The sequence below is a fragment of the Gekko japonicus genome, unplaced genomic scaffold, assembly GCF_001447785.1.
Source record: "Gekko japonicus isolate JY-2015 unplaced genomic scaffold, Gekko_japonicus_V1.1 scaffold250, whole genome shotgun sequence".
In the NCBI taxonomy this organism is placed as follows: Eukaryota; Metazoa; Chordata; class Lepidosauria; order Squamata; family Gekkonidae; genus Gekko; species Gekko japonicus.
Window position 1 is genome coordinate 744,755 of NW_015167538.1, and position 24,210 is coordinate 768,964.

Here is a 24,210-nt window from a genome sequence, read left to right on the forward strand (position 1 = left end):
GTGGGGGAAAGCAGGCAAACAAAGACTCCAATGTAGCGGAAACCTTAGAAACTTTGTAACTTCTACATTAATGATCTTGCCTTAGAATAACATCAACTAGGGCATGTATAGAATCAGGGACAGTGGAACGGCATGTTTATACTTTTCTTTTGGATCCTTTGCTCAGTCTGTTATTGTGCTTGAGAATATGTGTATGGGCATTTTCTTTTTAATAAATGTCTTATAATTTTTAATGTTTGTTGTTGTTCTCCACCATTCAAACATGCTGCTTGAAACAGCCACCAATTGCTTCCATATTCACCACTTTGTCTGGAATTGCCCTGATTTGCTCACTCAATTTTACAGAGAATCCAGACACCACCATTGGCAATCTTTTGCCTTTCTCTGTTTTACTGCTTGTTCTTACTATTTTTTTTAGACCAGGTTTGTGGCCATTTTTTACAGTTTAATTTCAACACAGGGTGTCCAGGCTCCCCCCATCCTCACCTTAAGGGCCAGATCCTGCGTCTTAAAATCATCATCTTCATCTGAATCACATTCTGGGAACTGGTAGATCCGGATTCCAAATTGCTCAATTTCATCACGGATCTGGAAGGGGAAAATGATGCCTGAAACTGACAAAGCTTGATCATGGCTTGTTCCACATTTGCTGCAGGCTGAGGGCTCAATGCCACATGACTTAAAAGGATCCACACCAAAAGCAGCAGCGATGTGTCTAATTTGCCTCATCTTGGGAGAAGGCACCCACGTTTGTTCTCATGGCCTCTCCTCACCTTGGTTTTCATCCGATCCACCTCAAAGGGTGTCAGGGTGTCAGCTTTGGCCAGGACTGGAACGATGTTCACACGCTGATGGAGAGCTTTCATGCATTCGATGTCCAGGGGCCGCAACCTGCCAAGAGATGCAGTTAAGCACGCTGCGCATATCAGAAACTGGTCCTCCCCATACACACACAGAGCCTAAAAGTTAGGTTGTTCAAGACAGCCTTGTTCTGTTGTTCCAGTCAAGAAACATAAAGGCCATGGAGGACAGGCAAGAATTTGATGCTTGGCAATCATTTTTCATTTGCACTGGGATTGTATTTTAGTAAGTTATCAATTACGTTCAATAAGTTTACTAGGCACATGTTAGGGGCTAACTATACATTACATGATCCTGAGTCCAACACAAGGACTTTCAATCTGACATTCCTTGAATGTTCAGCACTCAGACCCTATTCCCAAGCAGGTGGGGAAGGCCAATTTGGATCAGGGCCACGACACAGAGGGAGAGGGAACTTAAGCCATTTCGTATGCACTGTTTTCCTGACCTGAAGTGGCCCTGGAAAACTGCTTTTTGCCCTGCTAGGGAAACCTACTTGTACTGCACTGATGGTTACATATGGGTTTCCCCAGAAAAGCAACAAGCAACTCCCTGGGTCTGTTTCCGGTTGGGCAAATGGTGGGCAGTGAAGGCTGACACCACCTCTCTCAATTCAAACTGGTCCCAATCTGAACTAGGCCTCTACATGACTAGAATTTGAGTCTGAATCACAGAACACATTCTAGCTGAAAATCCTTGTGACGAATCCGGAAAGGACACTAAGATAGTGCAATGTTTATTTAGGCACTTCAAGACAAGCTACACAGATGCTGGGGATTCCCAGAGTAGGGCAGGCATGTAGACTGGTGCTGTGGTGCAAGAATTACTACCTTTCCACAGGGCATGTAAGGCAGAGATGTTCCACCAGGCATTTGGTTGAGGACAGCAACGGGACCATATGACATCTGGCAATCTCATATACTCTACCCAACCCTTGCAACTCCCCCCCACCCCCCGCAAAGGCTGGGGAGCTGAATTTTCCCCACCATCTTGGACTGAATATTGTTTTATTAATTGATTTGTTTCTAGGTAGTCTTAATGTTGGTTTTAATTTAAATTATTTATTGTATTCTATTCTGTTGTAAGCCACCCTGAGCCCTACTTGTAGGGAAGAGCAGCCTAGTAAATCTTTTAATTAATAAATAAATAAGTGGGGGGGGGGGAATCCCTAACTCTAACTCCAATTTAAAATGTCATGTTTCAGTGGAGGAAACAGCATAGGGGGTGTTAAAATCCTTGATCCTCCATGCCACAGGCCCAATTCGTATCAGTCACCTCCCCCCCCCCCCACACACACATATATATCCCTGCTTTTTAAATATCAGGGGCTTCAACAGCAGATCCCCAATGTCACATATTGCTGGCCATGTAAATTCAAGTTGTTTATTCTGTTTTGCATTGGCTCATGATAACCTTCCCCAGTTATCTCCCAAGCATGAGCTCTGCCTCCAGGCCTGACCTGGCAAAACCATACCACAGGCTGAAACAAGAGGAACATCCATGCCTTCTTCCTAGAGACCCTGGAAATTGTGAGGAAACAGAGGAAGGGATCTCTAACAGAGACCGTTCTTCCCCAAACCCCAAACTCAGGATTCTTTGGGTGAAGCTAAGGCAATTACAGTGGTATATGAGGGATACAGTGCTGTACTGCACACAGGGCCCCTATCAGCCAGCAGCTCACTAGGATGTCATACTGCAGCAAGGCTTGCTTGCCCGCTCACATAGCCCACAGCTTTTGGAACCAGCACTGTTATGCCCTGCTCCAAAAGTAAAGGCTGGCTTAGCTGGGCCTCAGTCCCCTCCACTTCCCCTACCCGTGTCCGAAGGGTGAAATGAAGTAGAGGCAGCAGTGGATGCGGTTGTCCTGGATGTTCTTCCGGTTCAGGCCACTTTCGTCCCTGAAGTACTGTTCAAATTGCTGATCTATGTAGTCGGCCACAGGTTTCCAGCTGGGGAGGGAACAGAACAGGGGAGAAGAAGTTCTATAAAACAAGGTGGTAGGGTGCCAGCTCCAGGCCGGTGGCAGGGTGTGGCAGGGTCAGGGACCTGCCAAGGCCTGTGGGCTGGCAGAGGGCCTACCTCCACCTCCCCCCCCACCACCCAGTGACTGGAGGCCCTTGACCTTCCATTTCCCAAATGAAAGCTACATCTGGAGGCGGTAGAAGAAGCAGAATGCAAGAGAATCGGACCCTGCTGCCTTCCCCAGGTCCGCCTTCCCCAAGCAGCCCAGAGGCCGTTCCGACCACACAGTGACTTTCTCTTATTCTTTTTTGACCAACCAGCAGTGATAGGGCTAAAAGGAGTGCAAGAAAAAGACAATTTTCATCCCACAGTGTAGCCACACTTGGATGGAGAAGGGAGCTGTGATGGGTGTGGGAAGGTGACCATGACCAGGGCTGTGAGATTAGAGCCGCGACTGGGCTGAGGAAGGAAGGCCTGGGAGAATGGAGCCACAGTAGACGGGTCTGTAAAAATGTGCAACCACTAAGAAGCCAGACCATAAATGTCTGCCAGCTGTGCACCAAATGCCTACTGGGCCGGGCAATGCCAGGTGAACATACTCCCCCTTCCTTCATCATCACCAGAAACTGAGGGACACAGGAAGCTCTGCTGGGGTCAGTCTCATGTCTCCTCTCACGAGGATTTACCTGCCTGGCAGCCAGCTGGCTTTTGTCTCTAGCAGATTATTTTTATCCCAATTCTGGCTTCTATCCAGAAGTCAAACGGGCTCTCCAGGCAAGGCCTAATGGGATTCCCTGCCCAGGGCTCTGCCTGCTGCCAGGGCTAATTCCCCTCCTCTCTCCAAAGGGGAGACATACCACTCTGTGTTGTTGACGGCGTCCCCAAAGCCCGGCGTGTCCACGATGGTAAGGCGGAGCTTCACGCCTTTCTCCTCAATGTCCACCACATGCTTCGTGATTTCTACCGTCTGCATGATCCGTTCTAGACACAGGGAGAAAAGGACAGAAATGGGGTTTGTGGGGAAGCAGCACGCTAACAGGCAGGTGCAACGGCTACACAAACACCCCGACATACATCACAAAAGGCCAAAAATCCAGGCAGTGGCTTACTCCAGCATCCTGTTTCTGACAGTGGACAGCCAGATGCTTCTAACAGTCTTCCCTATTTTTGACCCCAGCATCTAAGAACAAGGTATACTGCCACTGAATATGGAGGCTCACAGCCAAATCTTCTCAAGCACCAATGTGGCAAACACAAGAGCCATCTCATAAAGGACAGAGAAATCTCTTGGCTCCTCCCAGGAGCCCATATTGAGAGGTACATTGCTTCTGTACATGGAGGCTCCATTTAGCTATCATAGCTACCATTAAAAAGGGTATTTAATCTCTTTTTAATTAATTACTGATTACATAATAAATAAATAATTAAAACAGTTAAAAAGGCAGGAACGACACTAAATTCATAAGGGTCAACAATCCCAAATAGCTGGAAGCAACTAGGCCATAAGCCAAGAACAGGAAAAATCTTATACACATGGGCAGCATACGGTTGGAAAGCTACAGCAAGGGAGGCCAAATAATTGGGTGCAAGCCACCTCAACTGAAGGCCTGGTGGAACAGCTCCATTTTGCAGGCCCTGCAAAACTGTAATAGGTCTCACAGGGCCCTGATCTCAGATGGGAGCAAGTTCCACTAGGCTGGTCGAGGCTAAGCGGACGCCCTTTGGGTCGGAGAGAACCAGCAGATGATGTTCCGCCAAGCACAAGGCTCTCCAGAGCACATACAGTCTCCAGAGTAGTCCCTTCAATATGTCGGCCCCAGGCCACATAGGGCTTTACAGGTTAATACCAACACCTTGAAATGGATCCGGTACTCAATCGGTAGCCAGTGCAATTGGCACAGCACTGGCTGAATGCGAGCCCACACAGGCATTGCAGTCAGCAGGTGTGCCGCCGTATTTTGCACTAGCTGGAATTTCCAGATCAGCTTCAGGGGTAAGCCCGCATAAAGCAAGTTACAGTAATCAAGCCTGGAAGAGACCATTGCATGGGTCACTGTAGCCAAGTCCTGGGGGGAGAGACAGGAAACTAGTTGCCCGATCTGCCAAAGATGATAAAAGGCTAACCTGGCAACTGTGGTGACCACAGAGAGTGAGGATATCACAGCTGTCTTGCTCTATCAGACCAAAGCAAGGATATGTAGACCAGTATCCTGTTTCCAACAGACAGAGGCCAGCCTGAAAGTAAGCCTCCCTTGATGTTTGTCCTTATTAACTGCTTCTATACAGGGAGGCTCCATTTAAGGCCAGTTTGGTGTAGTGGTTAAGTGTGCGGACTCTAATCTGGGAGAACCAGGTTTGATTCCCCACTCCTCCACTTGCAGCTGCTGGATGACCTTGGGCAAGCCATAGTTCTGGCACAGCTGTTCTTGAAAAAGAGCCATTTCTGTCAGAGCTCTCTCAGCCCCACCTACCTCACAGGGCGTCTGTTGTGGGGAGGGGAAGGGAAAGGAGTTTGTAAGCCGCTCTGAGACTCCTTTGGGTAGTGAAGGGCGGGGTATAAATCCCATCTCCTCTTCTTCTTCTTCTTAACTATCATGGCTAACAGCTGTTGATAAGACTCATCCTCTGTGATTTTGTCTAATCCTTTTTAAAATCTAATTTCATCTAATCTCTCTCTCCACTCTCCCCAGACCATTTATAATTGTATGTCCCGACCAATCTATAACCATTAAGGAATGAATTTCAAAATGCACTTTTGGAAGGGGGGGAGGAATGGAACTGGAGGAAGTGCCGTGCACTAGAAGGCTGGGCCAGGTCAGGGCTCTCTAGCCCAGGTCTTCTGCATCAAATTACCTCCCTTTTGGAAGTGAGGGGGTATCCCTCCTCCTCCAGCTTTCTCCTCTAAAAGGACAGAAGGAAAGGGCCATTCAGAAAAGCCGCCTTACCTTCTGCATTTAGGAGTTTGCGATCCTTGTACAGGTCAGTGAGAAAAAGACTGTTTACAAGGGTGGACTTCCCCAGCCCGGCCTCTCCTGGGAGAAAAACAGCAGCAAACACAATTCAGCAGAAAGAACAAAAGACAGAAGACAGGCAAACATCTTTCAAACAGTACTTTTATCCAGGGAACTAAATGTTACAGCCGGCACTGTGTACTACAAGGAGTGACAGTTAAAACTGACAACAAATCACTACTAGGCAGTAAAAAGGGATCCAGTGCCCCTGTATAAATCTATGGTGCAGCCTCATTTGGAACAGTTCTGGTCACCGCACCTCAAAAAAGATACTATAGCATTGTAGAAGGTACAGAAAAGGGCAACTAAAATAATTAAGGCGATGTAACACCTTTCCTTTGAAGAAAGGTTAAAGAGGTTAGGGCTCTTTACCATGGAGAAAGGACAACCGAGGATTGAGGATAGAGATTTACAAAATTATGCATGGGATAGAGAAGATAGAAAAAGAAGTACTTTTCTCTCTTTCTCACAATATAAGAATTCGTGGGCACTCAATGGAATTGATGAGCAGTAGGTTTAGAACAGATTAAAGGAAGTACTTCTTCACTCAAAGAATAATTCACATGTGGAATTCACTGCCACAGTTAAGTGGTGACTGCTACCAGCTTAGGCAGCTTCAAGAGGGGATTGGATAAACATATGGAATAGAGATCCATCAGTGGCTATTAGTCACAAGGTATAGATGGAACACTGTGTCTGGGGAAGTGATGCTCTGTATTCTTGGTGCCTGGGGGGCAACAGTGGGAGGACTTCTGGAATTCTGGCCCTGCTGGTGGACCTCCTGATGGCACCTGGGTTTTGGCCACTGTGTGACACAGTGCTGGACTGGATGGGCCACTGGCCTGATCCAACATAGCTTCTCTTATGTTCTTATATCATTGGGCATAGGAAGGGGAAAGTAAGGAAGACCAGTTTAAGAACATGGCTTTTGGAGAAACAGACACGCTGGAAGCCAAGGTTAGTGCCAAAGTCCATCGTTTTCGATGCAGGTAGAACACTGGCTGTGTCGATGCGCAGCTGAATCCCAGGATCTTCACAGCACAGCAAAGAGTTTTGTGGCCATAAAGAAAGACTGCTTGACCGTGGCACTGATTGCCATGTGTTGGCACCTGCTAGGTCACGTTGATGGAGCCTTTATCCTCGTGGACATTACTGATTTGATTTATTTAAATATTTTTATACCCCAGCTGTCCGGATTCAGTCAAGGCAGCTTTCAGTAAAACACAGAAAATCACAATAGAACAGGCAGGCTAATCAGCCTGGACACTGAAAAACATAAAGGGTCTTCGTCATAAATATCATTTCAAATTTGCATCTAATAACAGCTTTCTCCTGATCTTTGCTGCCCCAACAGCAAAGGGTTTTCAGAGATATATTGCCCCTGAACATGGGGGTTCCATTTGTTTATGATGGCTAGCTGCTGTCGAAGAAGTATAATGAAAAAGGTGCAGCTTGCAACATTCGAGGGCATCAAAGGAAAGGAAAATCCCACACATACACGCACACATACCTGCAACCATGAGTGTGAAATCAAAGCCTTTCTTCACAGACTTCCGGTGGACTTGATTGGGGAGCGTCGCAAACCCCACGTACTCCTTGTCATCCTGAAGACAGCAGAAAGAGGGAGACCAGGAGGAAGGGAAAGGAGAAATGCTCCTGTTATAGAAATCATGACATTCAGAGAGAAGCTGTATGACCCTGGCTTTTTCATGGGGGAAAGGTGTGTCAGTGGGTCTTGGGCAGGAGAACCATCAAATGGGCTAGGCCAGGGGTCCCCAACGTGGTGTTACTACTCCTGGTGCCTGCCTAGTGTTTTTAGAAAATGAGCTGGGCCAGGTGGGGCATTTGCCCAACAAGGCTTCTCATTGGCTACTGGACAATTTCAAAAGCGCTGCTTTGGCAGCAGCTGTTACCACAGTTCAAAATTTCCACCGAGGGACTGAAGATAAACTGCAGCAGCCATTGCGTGGCTGGCTCCACCTCCTGTGGCAGCCATTTCGGGGCTGTGCCCACCATACTGTGTCCAGAATTCCAAAGGTGACCCAGGTCCAAAAAGGTTGGGGACCCCTGGGCTAGGCCGTTTGATGGTTGCCATGTACAGTTCTGTATACAGTACGGTTCTGGGGGGGATCTGGAATAGATTAGCCGGGGAGACTCATCTGTGACTCGCACCACCCAACAAGTTAGTTCTGTAGAGAGAACAGAGTCTTGGGATTCTCACGTAGATCTTGTGGATTACACAACTCCTTTCTTCAATTAATTTGCATTTCGTATTCAGTAGCATGGCTCTTTACTGTCATATTTAAAACTATTATAAAATGTACGCTGTCTATTAATATATTCCAGCCTCTTTGCTTCTGTCTTTTTTATTAACTGTAGTCTTCTCTTAATTGCTTTTGTTTTCAATCAAAAATCAGTGAAAGCATTTATTTCTGTAACCCTTTTTAGGCTGCCTTTCTCCACAAAAAGTGGACTTTAAAGCACTGTACATACGTAAGTGCCATCAAGTCGCAACTAACTTACAGCAACCCCAGAAGGGCCTTTCCAGGCAAGTGAGAAGCAGAAGTGCTTTGCCCTGGCCTTCCTCTGCAGAGCCTTCCATCGTGGTCTCCCAGTCAAGCACCGACCCTGCTGAGCTTCCAAGATCTGACAAGATCGGGTTCTATACCATACCGACTTCCCTCCTCAAAATACTTTACAAAACATAGAATACATGCTGGAAAAACAGAGACTCCTACCCTAGTTAAGAATAACATCAGCCAAATCTCTCTCTCGCAAGGGCAGTCTAAACAATAACACTGCAGAACTTGAACGCAAAGCCGAGCAGAAGAGGATGCCCTCCTTTTCTGAAAGTACCTCCTTGCAAATCATACAGAGTTGAGTCTAGGATGAGACCATTCTTACCTCCAGAGCTACCTAGTTCCCAAGCACTAGGGCACCCACGGTAAAAGCCCTGGAGCATTTTTTGCTATGGGAAGGGATGGAAAAGAGAGACTGCCTCAGTCAGAGGAGCTGGCATGTAGGGAGGGATGGTCCTTCACTTTTGTTGGTCCTAGGCCATGAAGGGCTTTCAAAGACAGCTAGCATACTGTAGACGGAGTGTCAGACTAAGATCCGGGAGACCCAGGTTCGAATCCTCATTCTACCATGGAAACTTGCTGGGTGATCTAGGGCCAGTCACTCTCTTTCATCCTAAGCTACCCCACTGGGTGGTTGTGAGGATAAAATGGACGACAGGAGAACTATGCAAACCACTTTGGATCCCCACTGGAGAGAATGGCGGGGTAGATTGGCTGCCGATATGTTTCTAGGCTCTGCTTTCAAAACTGTGTAATAAAACTGATATAACCGAGGAAAAGTTCTGAACCAACTTGAGTTTCTAGGCTTTCACGGCAGCTCTGTGCAAAGCTGTTGAAGTCATCTAGCCTTGAGGTTAGAGTGGTGTGGAAGGGAGCCTATCTGCATACCTGGAGGCACTGACAGAAAGCATTTCTAGCAATAAGACCCAGTCTGCCAATCCATCAGCAGTGCTCCCCCAAGCTTTCTGCATATTCTGCCAACGACAGCATTACTTCCTCCAAAGTTAGCAACTCATCTGCTTCCCAGCCAGTAAGTTTTCCAACCAGCTCCACTATTTTGCATGGCTTCAGCTTGTTTCTCCCCTTTGCCAGCAGACAATGGCAGAGAGGCAAACCCCAGGGCAGAGAGAGCTACTTCTGGAGTCCTAGTTAATGAAAGACAGATCTGGTTATCATCAGCATATTGATGACATCAAACCCAAAAGCTACAATCTCATTTAGTGGTTTAACATAGATATTAAACAAGGCAGGTGAGAAGGCTGAACCCCCAGGGCACACCACATGTCAGTTACCAGGATGCTGCTTTGGAAATCTGCAAACCTTTGAGTCTAATGGGACAGAAATGACCAAAAACATGGGAACCCCACTCCCCTCTTCTTTCCTTCTCCAAACCATTTAGCATAACAACGTGGTCCGCATTGACAAAAGCAGATGGCAGTCTTAACAGAACCAGCAGAAAGGCATTGCCACTATCCCACTGAGACTGTCAACCAGGGCAACAAAGGGCCAATCTATGTGATATGTCTGACATGTATCAGGTCATGGGTGTGCAATGGAACCTCTAGTCAAACATGCATTGGAGGAAATCACCTTAAAAAGAGCTTGCTCACTCAGGGGAAGGATTGTAGCTCAGTGGCAGAACCTCTACTTTGCATGCAGAAGGTCCTGGGTTCAATTCCTGGCATCTCCAGTTAAAAGGACCAGGCAGCAGGCGATGTGAAAGACCTTTGCCTGAGTCCCTAGAGAGCTGCTGCCAATCTGAGCAGACAATACTGACATTAATAGACCAATGGTCTGATTCAGTATATGGCAGCTTCATGCATTCATGTGTCCTGCAAGGGGGGAGAAGGAGCTTCCAGTTTCCCTCCCACTCCACTTTTGCCAGTGGAAAGCACAGCGGAGGGGCTTTTTACACCTTCTTTCTGGCTCCACATGCAGCCCTTTCCACTGGCAAAAGTGGAGTGGGAGAGAAATCAGATGTTCTTCCCCCTCCCAGCATTCCCTCAAAGTGCTGAGTGAACAAGCACTTTTTAATGCAAGGTCCCCCCATATATATCTTAACTGGAAGTCTGGTCTCACACCTGTGACTTGATGTGTGTCAGGCATGTTGTGAAGCTACATTCTCATGCTTTGTCCATCCCAAAGATGGGCCAGAAGTCAAGTTGAAATGGATCAAAGACAGAGACATCATCCAGAAAACTTGGGACAGTTCTGCTACCACCTGCTCAAAACGTTCCTGCTAAAATGACAAAATTTGATATTGAACAAGTTGTACAGCCATATTAGTCCGCACAGAATCCAAAAACAAGAATGAGATTGGTCAATTGCCTTTATTATTAGGACCAGCCAAATGGATGCAAAACATTGTGCAAGCTTTCAGGCTCACCAGAACTCTTCATCAGTCTGGATGTTATAAAATTTAAAATAGCAGAAGGGTGGAAAGCACAATGATAGACCTTACCATCATGGCCTGACAATTCTCCAGATCTTCTTTTTAATATGAAAGACCAGGGGTCGTTTCATAGAAAAAGAACTAGGGGAACTCATTAGCATAACTCATTAGCATATGCCACACCCCCTGACATCAGGGGCCCGGCGGTGGACCTGCAAGGCCGGCGGGAGTGCTAGGAAGCCCCGTGAAGGCCCTCCCTGGCCCCAGGCAGGCAGGGGTGGGGAGAGGCGGGGAGGAAGCAACTTACCCTCCCTCTTCTCCTGCCTCCTCCTGGCAGAATGAGGACCGGAAGCGGGGTGGCTGGAAGCAGGGGGCGGGGCTTCATCGTGTGCCCGCCCCACGCATCTCACCCGGGGGAACTGTGTTCCCCCGCGATACCCCCCGAAATGACCTCTGTGAAAGACTTTCTTATCATAACTCTACCAACAGCCTTCTTTAAAAGCCCAGGGAAATTTACTTACGTTAGGAACTCATTTACTATCTTACCAAGGGGGGACCCTAAGACAGGTGGGGCAAGTGGTGGCCTTTGCAACGCCAAGTACTCTGCCAACATCTGCCAGGAGGATCCATCCGAGTCTATCTATAAAAACCTGATTAGCCAGTGCTCCCAACATTGCTTCTGAAATGTGCAGCCAAACTGGAGTCTACTTCAAATTGCATCTGATTTTATTTGCAAAGAATCTTCCGAAAAAAATCACAGTTTACAAATAAATCCCTATTCACATCTGACTCCATACTGAGAATCTATCAACACGCTATCCTAAATAACTTTGCTGGATGAGATTCAGCAGACACAATGGTAGCAAAGAAACTATCACCACCACCTCACGAGTTTTCAAATGACCTCTGTGTCATCTGATTCAGCATGAGTCTGCGGCCAGCAAGGCTTCCAACCCTCTTTATTTCCCTCCGCTCCTAAATAAAGCAAGGTTCCGTTTGAGAAACAAAAATAAGCACCAAAATGTTTTGAAGATTGCTGCCAACTCCATACCCACATTCCAGAAGCGGTCACCAATAAGGAGCCCAACCCAGGAGTAGAAACAAGAGCCACTGGGGGAAGGGCTTACCTCATCCGAGTCATAGGGGTCAAGCCTGCCCCAGGGGCTTCTGGGTCGAGAAGGGCTCGCCGGGGTCGGGGCAGCCATGTGCTGCTGTTGCAAGTCGAGGGGCTGCGGGCGATGGAAGGCCCTCTGCTCTTTTTCAACCATGGTGTCATCAGGGATGGTCCTGACCATGCTGGAAAACATCTTGGGCTCCGTATGGCCCAGACCTTCAGCCTTCTGGATCCCTTCCGATGGCACAAAGCGGAAGTACTCCTTGGAAGGGTAATCCTTGAGGAAGTGAACCAACTCAGCCTCTTCTGAGTCGTCCTTCAGAAAACGCTTTATCTGAGAAGGGAAAAGGTAATGACAGAGAGCAGGGTGAAGAGAAGAAGGACAGAAAAGAAACGGGATGCTATTAAACCAGTCTTCCTGCCAACAGCCTACTGATTTTGGTTCAGTCCAAGTTGGTTCAGTCCAAGGCTGCCAACAGGCCTGGAGAGAGTCCTGTCCCTTCAATGAAGGTTTCATGTATAAAAACAGGCAGCTGAAACTTTTCATGGCCTGGAGGCAAATAATATCCATAAAGGGGTTTTTTTTTCCACGGCAACCCTACTTTCTACATGTTTTGAAGCCCTCAAAGTTGATTTGTATCACCACATTCATAAGAATATAAGAGAAGCCATGCTGGATCAGGCCAATGGCTCATCCAATCCAACACCCTGTCACACAGTGGCCAGTATCCAGAGGTTCTCCAGTGGGGTCAGAACTCCAAAAGCCCTCCCACTGCTGCTCTGCAAGCACCAAGAATGCAAAGCATCACTGCCCCATCTACATCTTGGCTAATACCCACAGATGGACCTCTGCTCCGTATGTTTATCTAATGCCCTCTTGAAGATGTCTATGATTGTAGCTGCCACCACTTTTTGCGGCAGCGAATTCCACATGTTAATTACTCTTTGGGAGAAGAACTACTTCAGTGCTGCTGGAGAGAGAGGCGAGACTGACACTGTTGAGGGACCTTTCTTGTTAAGCTTTTTCCCATGATAACTGTTACAAATGCTCCAATCCAAGCTTTGCTGTTAATTTATTGATTTATAAGATACGAGTATGCTCCAGTGGCAGTCCGAGACTCTGTATCCCTTGGTTATGGATATTTATTTAGATATTTATACCCTGCTTATTTCCTTGATAAGGCTTACAGCAGCATTCACTATTCCTCCATTTTATTCTCACAACAACGACTTAGTGAGGTAATGAGGATTCAAAGTTATGTTTCCCACATCCTCATCTGATACTCCAACCATGACCCCATGCTGGCTTTGTGTTCTCAAGTGACCTTGGTGGGTTGGCTTCCCCCCTACCTCACCCACACACAGCACACACACAAAGCCACTGTCATGATTGTTTTGATCTAAATTTTAAACTGAAAAAGTACAGAAGTTATAAAGACAAATCAATGGCTAATATCACTGCTCCTAAAGTAAGCTGTTTACGGGACATCTTGCTTTGATTGCACAAGATTTTGGCCTAAAAGATCGAACAAGGTCAAAATGGAATTCAAAATTAAACAGTCTAACAGAAAAATGTTCCTCGTTTCACTGCTGGCTAATTACAGTGGCTGTTAAAACATACTATAATTTGAGGGTCTTTTTTAGTTCCTTCTTCTTAATCAGAACTCAATGTTTTGGTAGTGCTTTCAATAGATCCCTGCCCTCCCCATAAGGCAGGTTACTCACATGCAGTCACAATCTTTATTGACAGGGCTGAAACAACATCAGCTTTGCCCACTTAAGAGAGCAATCCTAAATAGATCTACTCAGACTGGGAGCTTTCACACAAACTAAATAACATACTTTCAATCCACTTTCAATGCACTGGATTTTGCTTTGTGAAATGGCAAAATCCACTTGCAAACAGTCACTGAAGTGGACAGAAACTGCATTATTTAGATTGTGTGAAAGGGCCGAGAATCTTACTCAGGCCTATTAAGTGTTCTTAGACTTCACTTTCAGTCAGCCTCCCATTTCAACCACACCTGAACCATCCTTCATTTGGTGCACAAATATCATGGACATTTGTCAGTTTTTTTGTGATGCTCAGTTGCATGCGCAACTCAAGAACTTTGGGAAGATAAAGGACAGCAGAAGGAAAGAGCACCCAGCCTTTAGTCTAGAGGAATGTGGGTTGGGGGCCACAAAGGAAAGTACAGATGAAGCCTCATCTTCATGTGCCAAAGTTCTTACTGTGTATTCCCTTGGGATTCTGGCATGCTCTTCCGTCTCCCCCGGGGGGCAGGGATTGACACCCTCTGTCTGGGCACCAGCTAAGGGTACCTCTGCAGCACAGGGCTGGGTCTCTGTGGAGTCTTCTGGGGCTGTCCCTTCTGCCTCTGTTGCCTGAGACCAGAATGTGGAGCAGGCCAGGGTGTGTGATGGGGAGGAGAGAGAAGGAATTAGGAGGATGGAGCAGAAAGACAGAAACCAAAAGACAGAGATAAGGCAAAAGCACCAATAGCAATGGAAACATTCAGGAGCAGATGATAGTCACAAAGGCATGTACCAGAATCCATCTGGGACCATGAAAGTGCACCCACACAACTGTAAGACCACCTATCCCAACAAGCTGTGCTGTTGTAAGCAAAGGCTTCTGAAGGTGCCACCCTGCAAAGATGTAAGATCAGTTGCTGCCCAAACTGAAGCACCCGCACTGGTGTAGCTCCCACCTGGGGGAATGGCCTGTCTGATGAGGTCAGGAAAGCTGCTGTCATTCCAAAGAAAACAGAACAGTTCAGGAGCATATTTTTTATAAACAGATGGGTGTGATTCTAAAAATTCTGGTTCAGTTCGGGGCAGTTCCCGAACCACACCCCAAACTGAATGGAGTCAAAAATGCCCTGAACTGAACTGGCCAGTTTGGATTCCCCTTTCTCCTGGCTGCAGCAAGCCATGGCCAGGAAAAGGGGGGGAGGATTGCCTGAGAAGGGTTAAATAGCTGGCAGCTCATCAGTTTCGCTTCCCCTGCTTCAAAGCAGAGGGGAGCAAAACTCACAGATTTAATGGCTCACAGCCATTTAAACCTAACAGCTGATGGAAGGACCCACCCCACCGTTATGTTTAACAGGTGAGCTGCAGACCCACCCTGCCCCAGCTGTTAGGTTTAAATGGCTTGAACATTTGAATCAAACCAGACAAAAGTCTGGTAAATGTTCGAGGAAGGCGCCTTCTCCGAACATCGATTCAGGGCTCCAAACTGGGCCAAGTTCATGCTGAAGTTTTGGTTTGCGAACCGGTTTGTGCCCATCCCTAGAAGGAACTGCTTTTCTAGTTTCTTCACTGCATATATTACACTGTTTGTATTGTATTTTGCTCTAATTTTGTAATCCAGTTTTGTTTCGTTGTTTGTTGTGTTCGTTATACTACTCTATTGTTATGCAACTCTATTATTTTGAGTGTGTGCATCTCTCATTTTGTAATCCAGTTTGGTAGCACCATAGGTTGTATTCGTATACTGCTGTTATCGCATTGTTTTCAGTTGTGTAATTTGCCTTGAGTTTCAGCAAGAAAGGCAGATGACAAATGAAGTACATAAGTAAGCAAGTCAGTGGCAGGAAATGGGCCATGGCTCAGGGGAAGGGCTCCTGCTTTGCAAGAAGATGCCGCTGGGTTCAGTCCCTGGCAGTACATCCAGCTAAAGGATCTCGGGTAGCCAGTGTTCAGAAAATGCCCTCTGCCTGAGAAGATCCCAGGAAGCCAGTGCCACTAGGGGCAGACAATACCAAGCATGACGAACCAATGGCCCGATTCAGTATAAGGCAAATGCATCAGTTCATAAGAGCACGTTTTTTCATCTGCACATGCAGTTTCCCATCAATTCATATGTTCCTCCCAGGCCCCAAATCTGAATACATGGTCTAGCATGAAAATATGGGACCTTTTTTTCCTTTTTCTTTTTTGCATTCTGCAGTTGGGCGCTGCTCTTGTTTCGATGCTGGCTTATGGGAGAGTGGCAGCTGTGACTGCCAGACAGGGCAGGGCCAAAATGGGGTCATGGAGGCTCCCCTCCCCCAGCCACTGTGCACCATCTGCAGCAAGGCTTTGCTTTTCCATCCTAATCAATACGGCTCGTTATGTTTGTGTAATTGGCGCATCCCACATCCATGCGCTTTGCCACTTTTCGCAACTCCGACCTTGAAGAGGTCACTGAGCAGTTAACAGCTTTAGCAAGTCAAACGTCCCACAGATCCCAAAGTTCACTCCTCTGCTGTGGGCATGGCTTAGCTGGCCCTCTGCGATAACATCAAGCTCCTCGTCCTCTTTTTCAGAGTCTATCTCCCTGGCCTGCCCCTGGCCTGCCCCTCCTCCTGCCCTGCTTTCCTATTTCGCCCCTTGTGAAAAGCCGAGTTGCTAACTCTTGCCAGATACTTTCCCTATGGATACAACCTCCACATTCAGAGACAGCAGAGCTCTGAAATCCAGCCTCACCCAATGGAGAGAATTACCAGTCAGCTGAAAGGAAGTCAGGTCTGGTGGTGGAAAATGCCGTCAAGTCGCAGCCAAGTTTCCTTGGTGGTCTCCCATCCAAGTGCTAACCATAGCCAACCCTGCTTAGCTTCCAGGATCTGAACTGGCAGAGACTGATCAAGAGAGAGATCTTGGAGTTGTAGTAGATAACTCACTGAAAATGTTGAGACAGTGTGTGACTGCAATAAAAAAGGCCAATGCTATGCTGGGGATTATTAGGAAGGGTATTGAAAACAGATCAGCCAATATCATAATGCCCCTATATAAATCAATGGTGCGACCTCATTTGGAATACTGTGTGCAGTTCTGGTCACCACACCTTAAAAAGGATATTATAGCTTTGGAAAAAGTGCAGAAAAGGGCAACTCGAATTATAAAAGGGTTGGAACACTTTCCCTATGAGGAAAGGTTAAAGCGCTTAGGGCTCTTTAGCTTGGACAAACGACGACTGAGAGATGACACGATTGAGGTTTATAAGATTATGCATGGGATAGAGCAGGTAGAGAAAGAGGTACTTTTCTCTCTTTCTCACAATACAAGAACTCGTGGGCACTCAATGAAATTGCTGAGTGGTCGGGTTAGAATGGATAAAAGGAAGTACTTCTTCACCCAAAGAGTGATTAACACATGGAATTCACAACAGGAAGTGGCGGCGGCTACAAGCATGGACGGCTTCAAAAGGGAATTAGATAAGCATATGGAGCAGAGGTCCATCAGTGGCTATTAGGGGCTCTGGGGCAAGCGATGCTCTGTCTTCTTGGTGCTTGGGGGGGTCAACAGTGGGAGGGCTTCTAATGTCCTGGCCCCACTGTTGGATCTCCTGATGGCACTGGTATTTCTGGCCACTGTGTGACACAGAGTGATGGGCTGGATGGGCCTTTGGCCTGATCCAACATTGGCATGTCTTATGTTCTTATGTTCTTATGATCTGATGAGACTGGGCTGGCCTGAACCATTCAGGTCAAGTCCACTATGTTTATTTTCAATTATAGTTAAATGGAACATCCAAGTTCAGAGGCAGTATACCACAGGGGCAAGCAACAGGGAAGGTTGATGCTTCTGAATGTCTCCCTGGGCATCTGACTGGCCACTGGTGGAGACAGAGCACTGGGTTACACAGCCCAAAAATGTTCTGTGCCAATCAGTCTGCTTCTATGATTTTCCCCCACCAGCTGCACCTTCCACTTTGAGCACCAGGAGCAAGAGATGGGCAAGAGACAGAACCAGAAAGGCATTGGAGCAAGACGTTCTCTCGAATTCGGCACTTGGGACACTGCTGTATGTTACCCCACTGCTCTCTGATGCTGCAGTGCTGTTGCAACTCACACACTGATTGCTATGACTCTTGTTCTCAGGAGGGATCAGCCCATCTCTAATCCTCTCTGGACTAATCTTGTTAGCCTGCGGGTTGAACAAATGGCCATTTGCACAGCCATTCCAGGCCATGTTCCAGTCCCTATGACAGAGTTACCCTGAGGAGCACCAGGAGAAGAAGAAGAAGAAGAAGAAGAAGAAGAAGAAGAAGAAGAAGAAGAAGAAGAAGAAGAAGAAGAAGAAGATGATGGTGATGGTGATGGTGATGGTGATTCACACTGAGTTTAAAAGTGTTTGATCACCTATGATTATTCACAATTCCTGTAGCATTTACTGGTTGTGCAAAGCATTTGTTCCCAATATCTGTCTCTTCCTCCTCGCTGGCCTTCCCTCCTGCCTCATCTCTGCTTTCTGGGAATTCAGATAATTCCTCCACAATTGCCAACCTCCAGGTGGTGGCTACAGATCTCCTGCTATTACAACTGATCTCCAGGCGACAGAGATCAGTTTACCTGGAGAAAACAGCTGTGTTTGGGAGGTAGACTCTATGGCATTATACCCCATTGAAGTCCCTCCCCCAACCTCAGACTCCGCCCCCAGAATCTCCAGGTATTTCCCAACCCAGAGCTGGCAACCCTAAACTCCTCTGCCTCTCTGAAGGCGACCGTGTTTACCCTTTTTATTTTGTGGGCTCTCTACCGTGCTTCTAGTCTGTGTTATAAATTCTCCATCACTTTGCAGCAGACTATTTCGACTTCGCAGCAGACTATTTCCCCTCCCGTGTCCCAAGCTGCCCTTTCCCATCCTGTACATCATATGGGCAGTAAACCACAAATGGCCACCCCTTTTGCGTTAAAAAAAAAAGGAAGCAACCTTGATTCTCTAATTATACATGTGCTTGGGTGCGATCACGCGCACAATTAGCCGCGCCATAGGCACAAATGCTGGGCGGATTTAAAGGGCGCGATCAGACACAAACATCTGGGAAGTGCCCTGCACCCGTCAGCAACCCGTTTTGCTCCGCCCCAGAAGTGGAGTAAAAAGACACCGGGAATAGTCCGGTAGCAAACGGGTTGCTATGGGCCACGGACAGACTTTTCCCTCGATAAGCATATGGAGCAGAGGTCCATCAGTGGCTATTAGCCACAAGGTATAGATAGGGACTCTGGGGCAAGTGATGCTCTGTCATCTTGGTGCTTGGGGGGGTCAACAGTGGGAGGGCTTCTAATGTCCTGGCCCCACTGGTGGACCTCCTGATGGCGCCACCTGGTATTTCTGGCCACTGTGTGACACAGAGTGTTGGACTAGATGGGCCTTTGGCCTGATCCAACATTGGCATCTCTTATGTTCTTATGTTCTTATGTTCCCTGTCTGATCACACCAGCGCGCTCTCATGGCATCGGGATGGTCTGATCAGGCCATCCCAACTCCGTGCCATTGTTTCCCCCCCCCCCTTCTCAGTATGGACATCATCGCACACTCCATAGGGGGCCCTCAGTGCCGAGATGCGATTCATCGATTCCCCGTTTAAGCGAATCGGAAACAAACAGCAAAAAAAACCAACAACCCTGACTCACCCACGGTTGGGTCTGATCACGCAGTGGCGGGCTGCCCCCGCAGCTTCAAAGGACTGTGTGATCACGCAACTGCGGGTCAAATTCCTCCAGAGGGAATAGCCTCACTTCCCCCCCGGTTTATCTTGTGCATGTGACTGCACCCCTTGTGTCACTAACCACTACCAGTTTGGTGTAGTGGTTAAGTGTGTGGACTCTAATCTGGGAGAACCGGGTTTGATTCCCCTCTCCTCCACTTGCACCTGCTGATGTGACCTTGGGTCAGTCACAAGCTCTGGCACAGCTGTCCTTGAAAAAGAGCAGTTTGTGTCAGAGCTCTCTCAGCCCCACCCACCTCACAGGGTGTCTGTTGTGGGGAGGGGGAGGGAAAGAAGTTTGTAAACCGCTCTGAGACACCTTTGGGTAGTGAAGGGCGGGGGATAAATCCAATCTCTTCTTCTTCTTCTTCTTCTTCTTCTTCTTCTTCTTCTTCTTCTTCTTCTTCTTCTTCTTCTTCTTCATTTCATGCACACACGCATGAATGCACATACACACACACTGGGCCACCATTAGGGCTGCCAGCTCTGGGTTGGGAAATTTTGGGAGTGGAGCCTGTGGAAGGCATGGTTTGGAGAGGGGAGAGACATCCGTGGGGCATATCACCATAAAGTCCACTCTCCAAAGCAGCCATTTTATTCAGGTGGGGTTGTCAGCTTTGGGCTGGGAGATTCCTGGAGATCTAGGGGTGGAGCCTCGGAAGGATGGGGTGTGGGAAGGGAAACCTCAGTGGGGATATTACCATACAGTCCAACTTCCAAAGAAGCCATTTTCTCCAGGGGAACTGATCTCTGTAACCTAAAAACCAGTTGTAATTCTGGGCGCTCCAGCCACCACCTGGAGACTGGCAACCCTAGTCACCAGCTAGAAAACAGGTGATTGCCCTCTGTGCGCTCAGAACCTGCCCTGCCTCCAAGGTGCTTAGCACCACAGGCACAGTTGTCCCTCCCCAATGTATTTGATAACAGACCTGCAAAGTAGGTCATGCCAAGAGATAAAAGACTTGCCTGAGACCTAAGTAAATGTCATGACTGAGCCATGATTTCTATCTGGGTCTCCTTAGCCTTAATCTGACACTCTTATCGGACACGCCACACTGGTCAAGGTAATTTCTGTGTGTCATTTAGTGTGTCATGTAAAATCTTACGAACACATGAAGCTGCCTTATACTGAATCAGACCCTTGGTCCATCTAAGTCAGTATTGTCTACTCAGACCGGCAGCAGCTCTCCAGGGTCTCAGGCTGAGGTCTTTCACATCATCTGCTGCCTGGTCCTTGTAACTGGAGATGCTGGGGATTGAACCTGGGACCTCCTGCATGTCAAGCAGATGCTCTGCCACTGAGCCACAGCTTTGCTTCAGTTCTGTTTTTAGAATTTTGATGGGTTCTGCAACTCTAATCCTATTGCATTGCTGTTGAATACCCCATCCTGTTAATTGTACTGACTCACTCTGTGTAATCCACCTTGAGTCCAAGTGAGAAAGGCAGACTATAAATGATGTAAATAATTTTTTTTTTAATTAAAGATGCATGAATTAACAGCAGTAACATGTTAGTCCCATTTCACAGATAGGGAACTGAAGCCAAGAGAAAATGACCTGGTGCAGCCCCACATGACATTCGAACTCATGTCTGTCTCCTCGTACTCTGCCTTCACTAACAGTATGCAGTTACCCTAGCCTACGTCAATTGAAATCAGTAGATTTAGGTTAGAGTAGCCTTGCATAGGATTTCACTGTAAGTCACTGTGCAATCGTAAACAGGTCTACTCAGAATCCTACTCCAGTCTACTCAGTGGGGCTTACTCCCAGGAAAGTGTTCTCAGGATGGCACTATTAGGCTCCTACGGAAGCAGGCTCAGCCAAAGGCAATCTGGGCAAAAGCCTCAGTTTCAATAGTGGAAAATAAAAATGTCCACTCCAGGAGATCAGCACATGGGAGATTCCCAGGCATCTGGGCCAGTGATTTGGATGCTGACCAAGCTGCAGCCATTGCTCAAAGCTAAGAAAGGAAGCATGAATCCTTCTTGTTGGAAATGAATGTGTTTACAAGGTCTGATGATTCAGTCATTATAGGGTTAACTTGTATTCCTAGTTTGCTATTGTTTAGACTGACCTGGAAGGGATACCTGGCACTAAGCCAATGGGGAATTAGCCCGGGAAAAGTAGCTTCTACTGTGATACAGATTGGTCATTTGTTTCAGGTGACTTCCTTTCTTGGGGTCAAGAAGAAGGAGAGATTCTCCATTATGTGTGTGCTAGGTTTGACTATAGGCAGCTTAGAAATGTAGCTCTTAGTGTTATGTTAATTTGTAGTAATCCCGTGAACCCTTTTTCCTTAGAAATAAAGGTTTTTTAAAGGCAAAGAAATCTCTTCTTTCCAATAGAGCAAGATTCATTAATAGTCCAAGTATTAAACACTTTTTGACTATTTTACAACACTTCTTAGATTAAAGAAGGGTCTTACACCCCTTTTCCCAAAAAGGATATTCAAAAAGTCAGAAGGATAACTTCAGATGGGCCACTTAAAATGCTTTTCGGTCCCACTCTCTGTACGCGTCTGTGTGTTTGCAGGCACATGCATGTGAGTGTTTGAAACAAAGCACCTTTACATGTGGTTCTGCACATGCGAAAAGCAGAAAGGCAACTTTTAAATGCACTTATGAAAAAAGCATTAGCTTTAAATACACTTAACACACATGTGAAAACCAGAAACACAGCTTTAATTGTGCTCATGCACCACGTGAAAACCAGGAAAACGGTTCTAAATATACTTTTATCAGGTTTCTCAGTTGGGTTAATGGCTGCAAAAGAACGCTATCGAATAATCCCACTGCAGTTTTACCAGTCCAGAATTTTCAAAATGGCATGTGTGTGAATGAAACCTCACAGACTGATTTGGTTGTTGGAATAAATATCTGTGGCCGTGGCTTGCTTTTCTCAGTTGCTTGGAAGATAAAATGGTACTGAGGAGGTGTGTGAGTGGAGGGGGGAGGGACAAGTTAACAAAGTAAATGAGGGCTGGGAAATACAGAGAACAGTAATGTGCAATGTGGAGACTGTGCCGTGTGCATGTTGACACCCCCAGACAAAAGTGATTATTGCCTGAAAATTCCAAGACATTGATCAATGTCTACAATACCCCAAAATGTCCCTTTCAGCCTCCAGTGGTAGATGTCCAAAAATGCAGGGAGGGAGAGATATCTGGTTTGGGATATTCATGAAATTCATCTGGGATTCGCATATGTCAGCATTTGACAAATTCTGGACATGCCCGCATCTGTTCCATGTCTGCATCTGCCAACAGCAAGGATGCTTCTGCAGATACAAAGATCATTCTAGACATCTTTGCTGGCATCAGTGCATAAGCATGGGTCACAGTGCCAAAAATGCGGTCCTCAAGAGATCTGCACTCACTCATGGCACTTATAATCAGGGGAGTTTCATCCCTTGCTACTGAGGCCTTTTGGGCCACCCAAAATAAGAACAGATTTAAAAAATCTCACCGAGAGGTACATTAATTTGCAGCAAAAACTGGGCACTTCCAAGACTAAGCATTTTATTCCACCATCACCTACCACAGATTACAGCCCAGTTTAGTCAGAAACCTGCCTAAGCACACTTGAACTCACATGAAGCTTTCTTACACCAAATCAGACCATCAGTCCAACAAAGTCAATATTGTCTACTCAGACTGGCAGCAGCTCTCCCGGTTCTCAGGTCTTTTGCATCACCTACTGCCTGGTCCTTTTTAACTGGAGATGCCGGGGATTGAACCTGGGACGTTCTGCATGCAAAGCAGATGTTCTTCCATTGAAAGGAAGAAGAAGAGAAGAGATTGGATTTATATCCTGCCCTTCACTCAGAGTCTGAGTGGCTTACAAACTCCTTTCCCTTCTCCTCCCCACAACAGACACCCTGTGAGGTAGGTGGGGCTGAGAGAGCTCTGACAGAAACTGCTCTTTTTCAAGAACAGCTCTGACAGAACTATGGTTTGCCCAAGGTCATCCAGCAGCTGCAAGTGGAGGAGTGGGGAATCAAACCCAGTTCTCCCAGATTAGAGTCCACACATTTAACCACTACACCAAACTGAGCCACAGCCCCTCCATTCAATGGACTCGAAAGGGTATAACTCTGCTTAGGATTGCACAGCCGGCATAGGAAACTGGCCAAGGGATGTGTTGCGCTGTGTGCCAAATCAGCCGCTTGTGGCCCAAAATATACTGGGCTTTTGTGGAATAAATTTATCTCGGCATCATTCAATAAGCCTCTTTGTGTCGTACTCCCTTTGGAGAGCTTCCCCTGCACCAGCGATTGGTTCTTAACCAGCTCCTAAGGAGAAGAAGGCAAAGGAAGGAACTTCAAAAGATGCAGCCCAGCAGGCAGCGGGGAGAAAAGCACACCTGCCACAAATAGCCTCCTCTATCCAACTTCCAAAGAGATAGGAGAGCCCGGCTGTCCCCCTTTTCAGCAGGTCATTTACTTATGAGAGATGACTAGAAGTAACCTTTACCCCCACCAGTAACCTCTAGCCAACGACCATCCCCTTTTCGCAGCCAGACTCCAGACAAAGCTGACAATGGAGTTGCTGTGCTACCACTTCTGTCTCTTTAAAGGTTTTGGAACAGGGAGTGGGTTGACCCCCATCTATAGAAGGAGGAAGCTTCCCCTGCTAATGCAGGAGCTACCTTTGGGTCCGGTAATGCCACCTGCTGCCCCAGAAACCAGGCTTCCTCTCCCTCCAGCCACCCACCCTGACCCCCAGTTTTGATACAGTACCTTTGCCTTGTTCTCTGGCTCAGAGATGTACGAAGCCATTTTCCACTCTGAACTAAGCTGCAAATGGAATATTTTGCTAC

General features: G+C 47.0%; 1 protein-coding gene across 1 annotated transcript in view; it reads right to left on the reverse strand.

Annotated features, from left to right (window-relative positions):
• The window catches only part of LOC107112407 (septin-5-like), an 80,244-nt gene that overhangs the window by 20,777 nt on the left and 35,257 nt on the right, over positions 1-24,210 (reverse strand). Inside the window, exons 6-12 of the mRNA XM_015413536.1 lie at positions 11,933-12,253; positions 7,345-7,438; positions 5,769-5,855; positions 3,681-3,804; positions 2,676-2,810; positions 774-891; positions 487-588 (exon numbers count right to left, since the gene is read on the reverse strand). Coding sequence (XP_015269022.1) covers positions 487-588; positions 774-891; positions 2,676-2,810; positions 3,681-3,804; positions 5,769-5,855; positions 7,345-7,438; positions 11,933-12,253 — 981 coding nt within the window. The remainder of the gene's footprint in view (positions 1-486; positions 589-773; positions 892-2,675; positions 2,811-3,680; positions 3,805-5,768; positions 5,856-7,344; positions 7,439-11,932; positions 12,254-24,210) is intronic.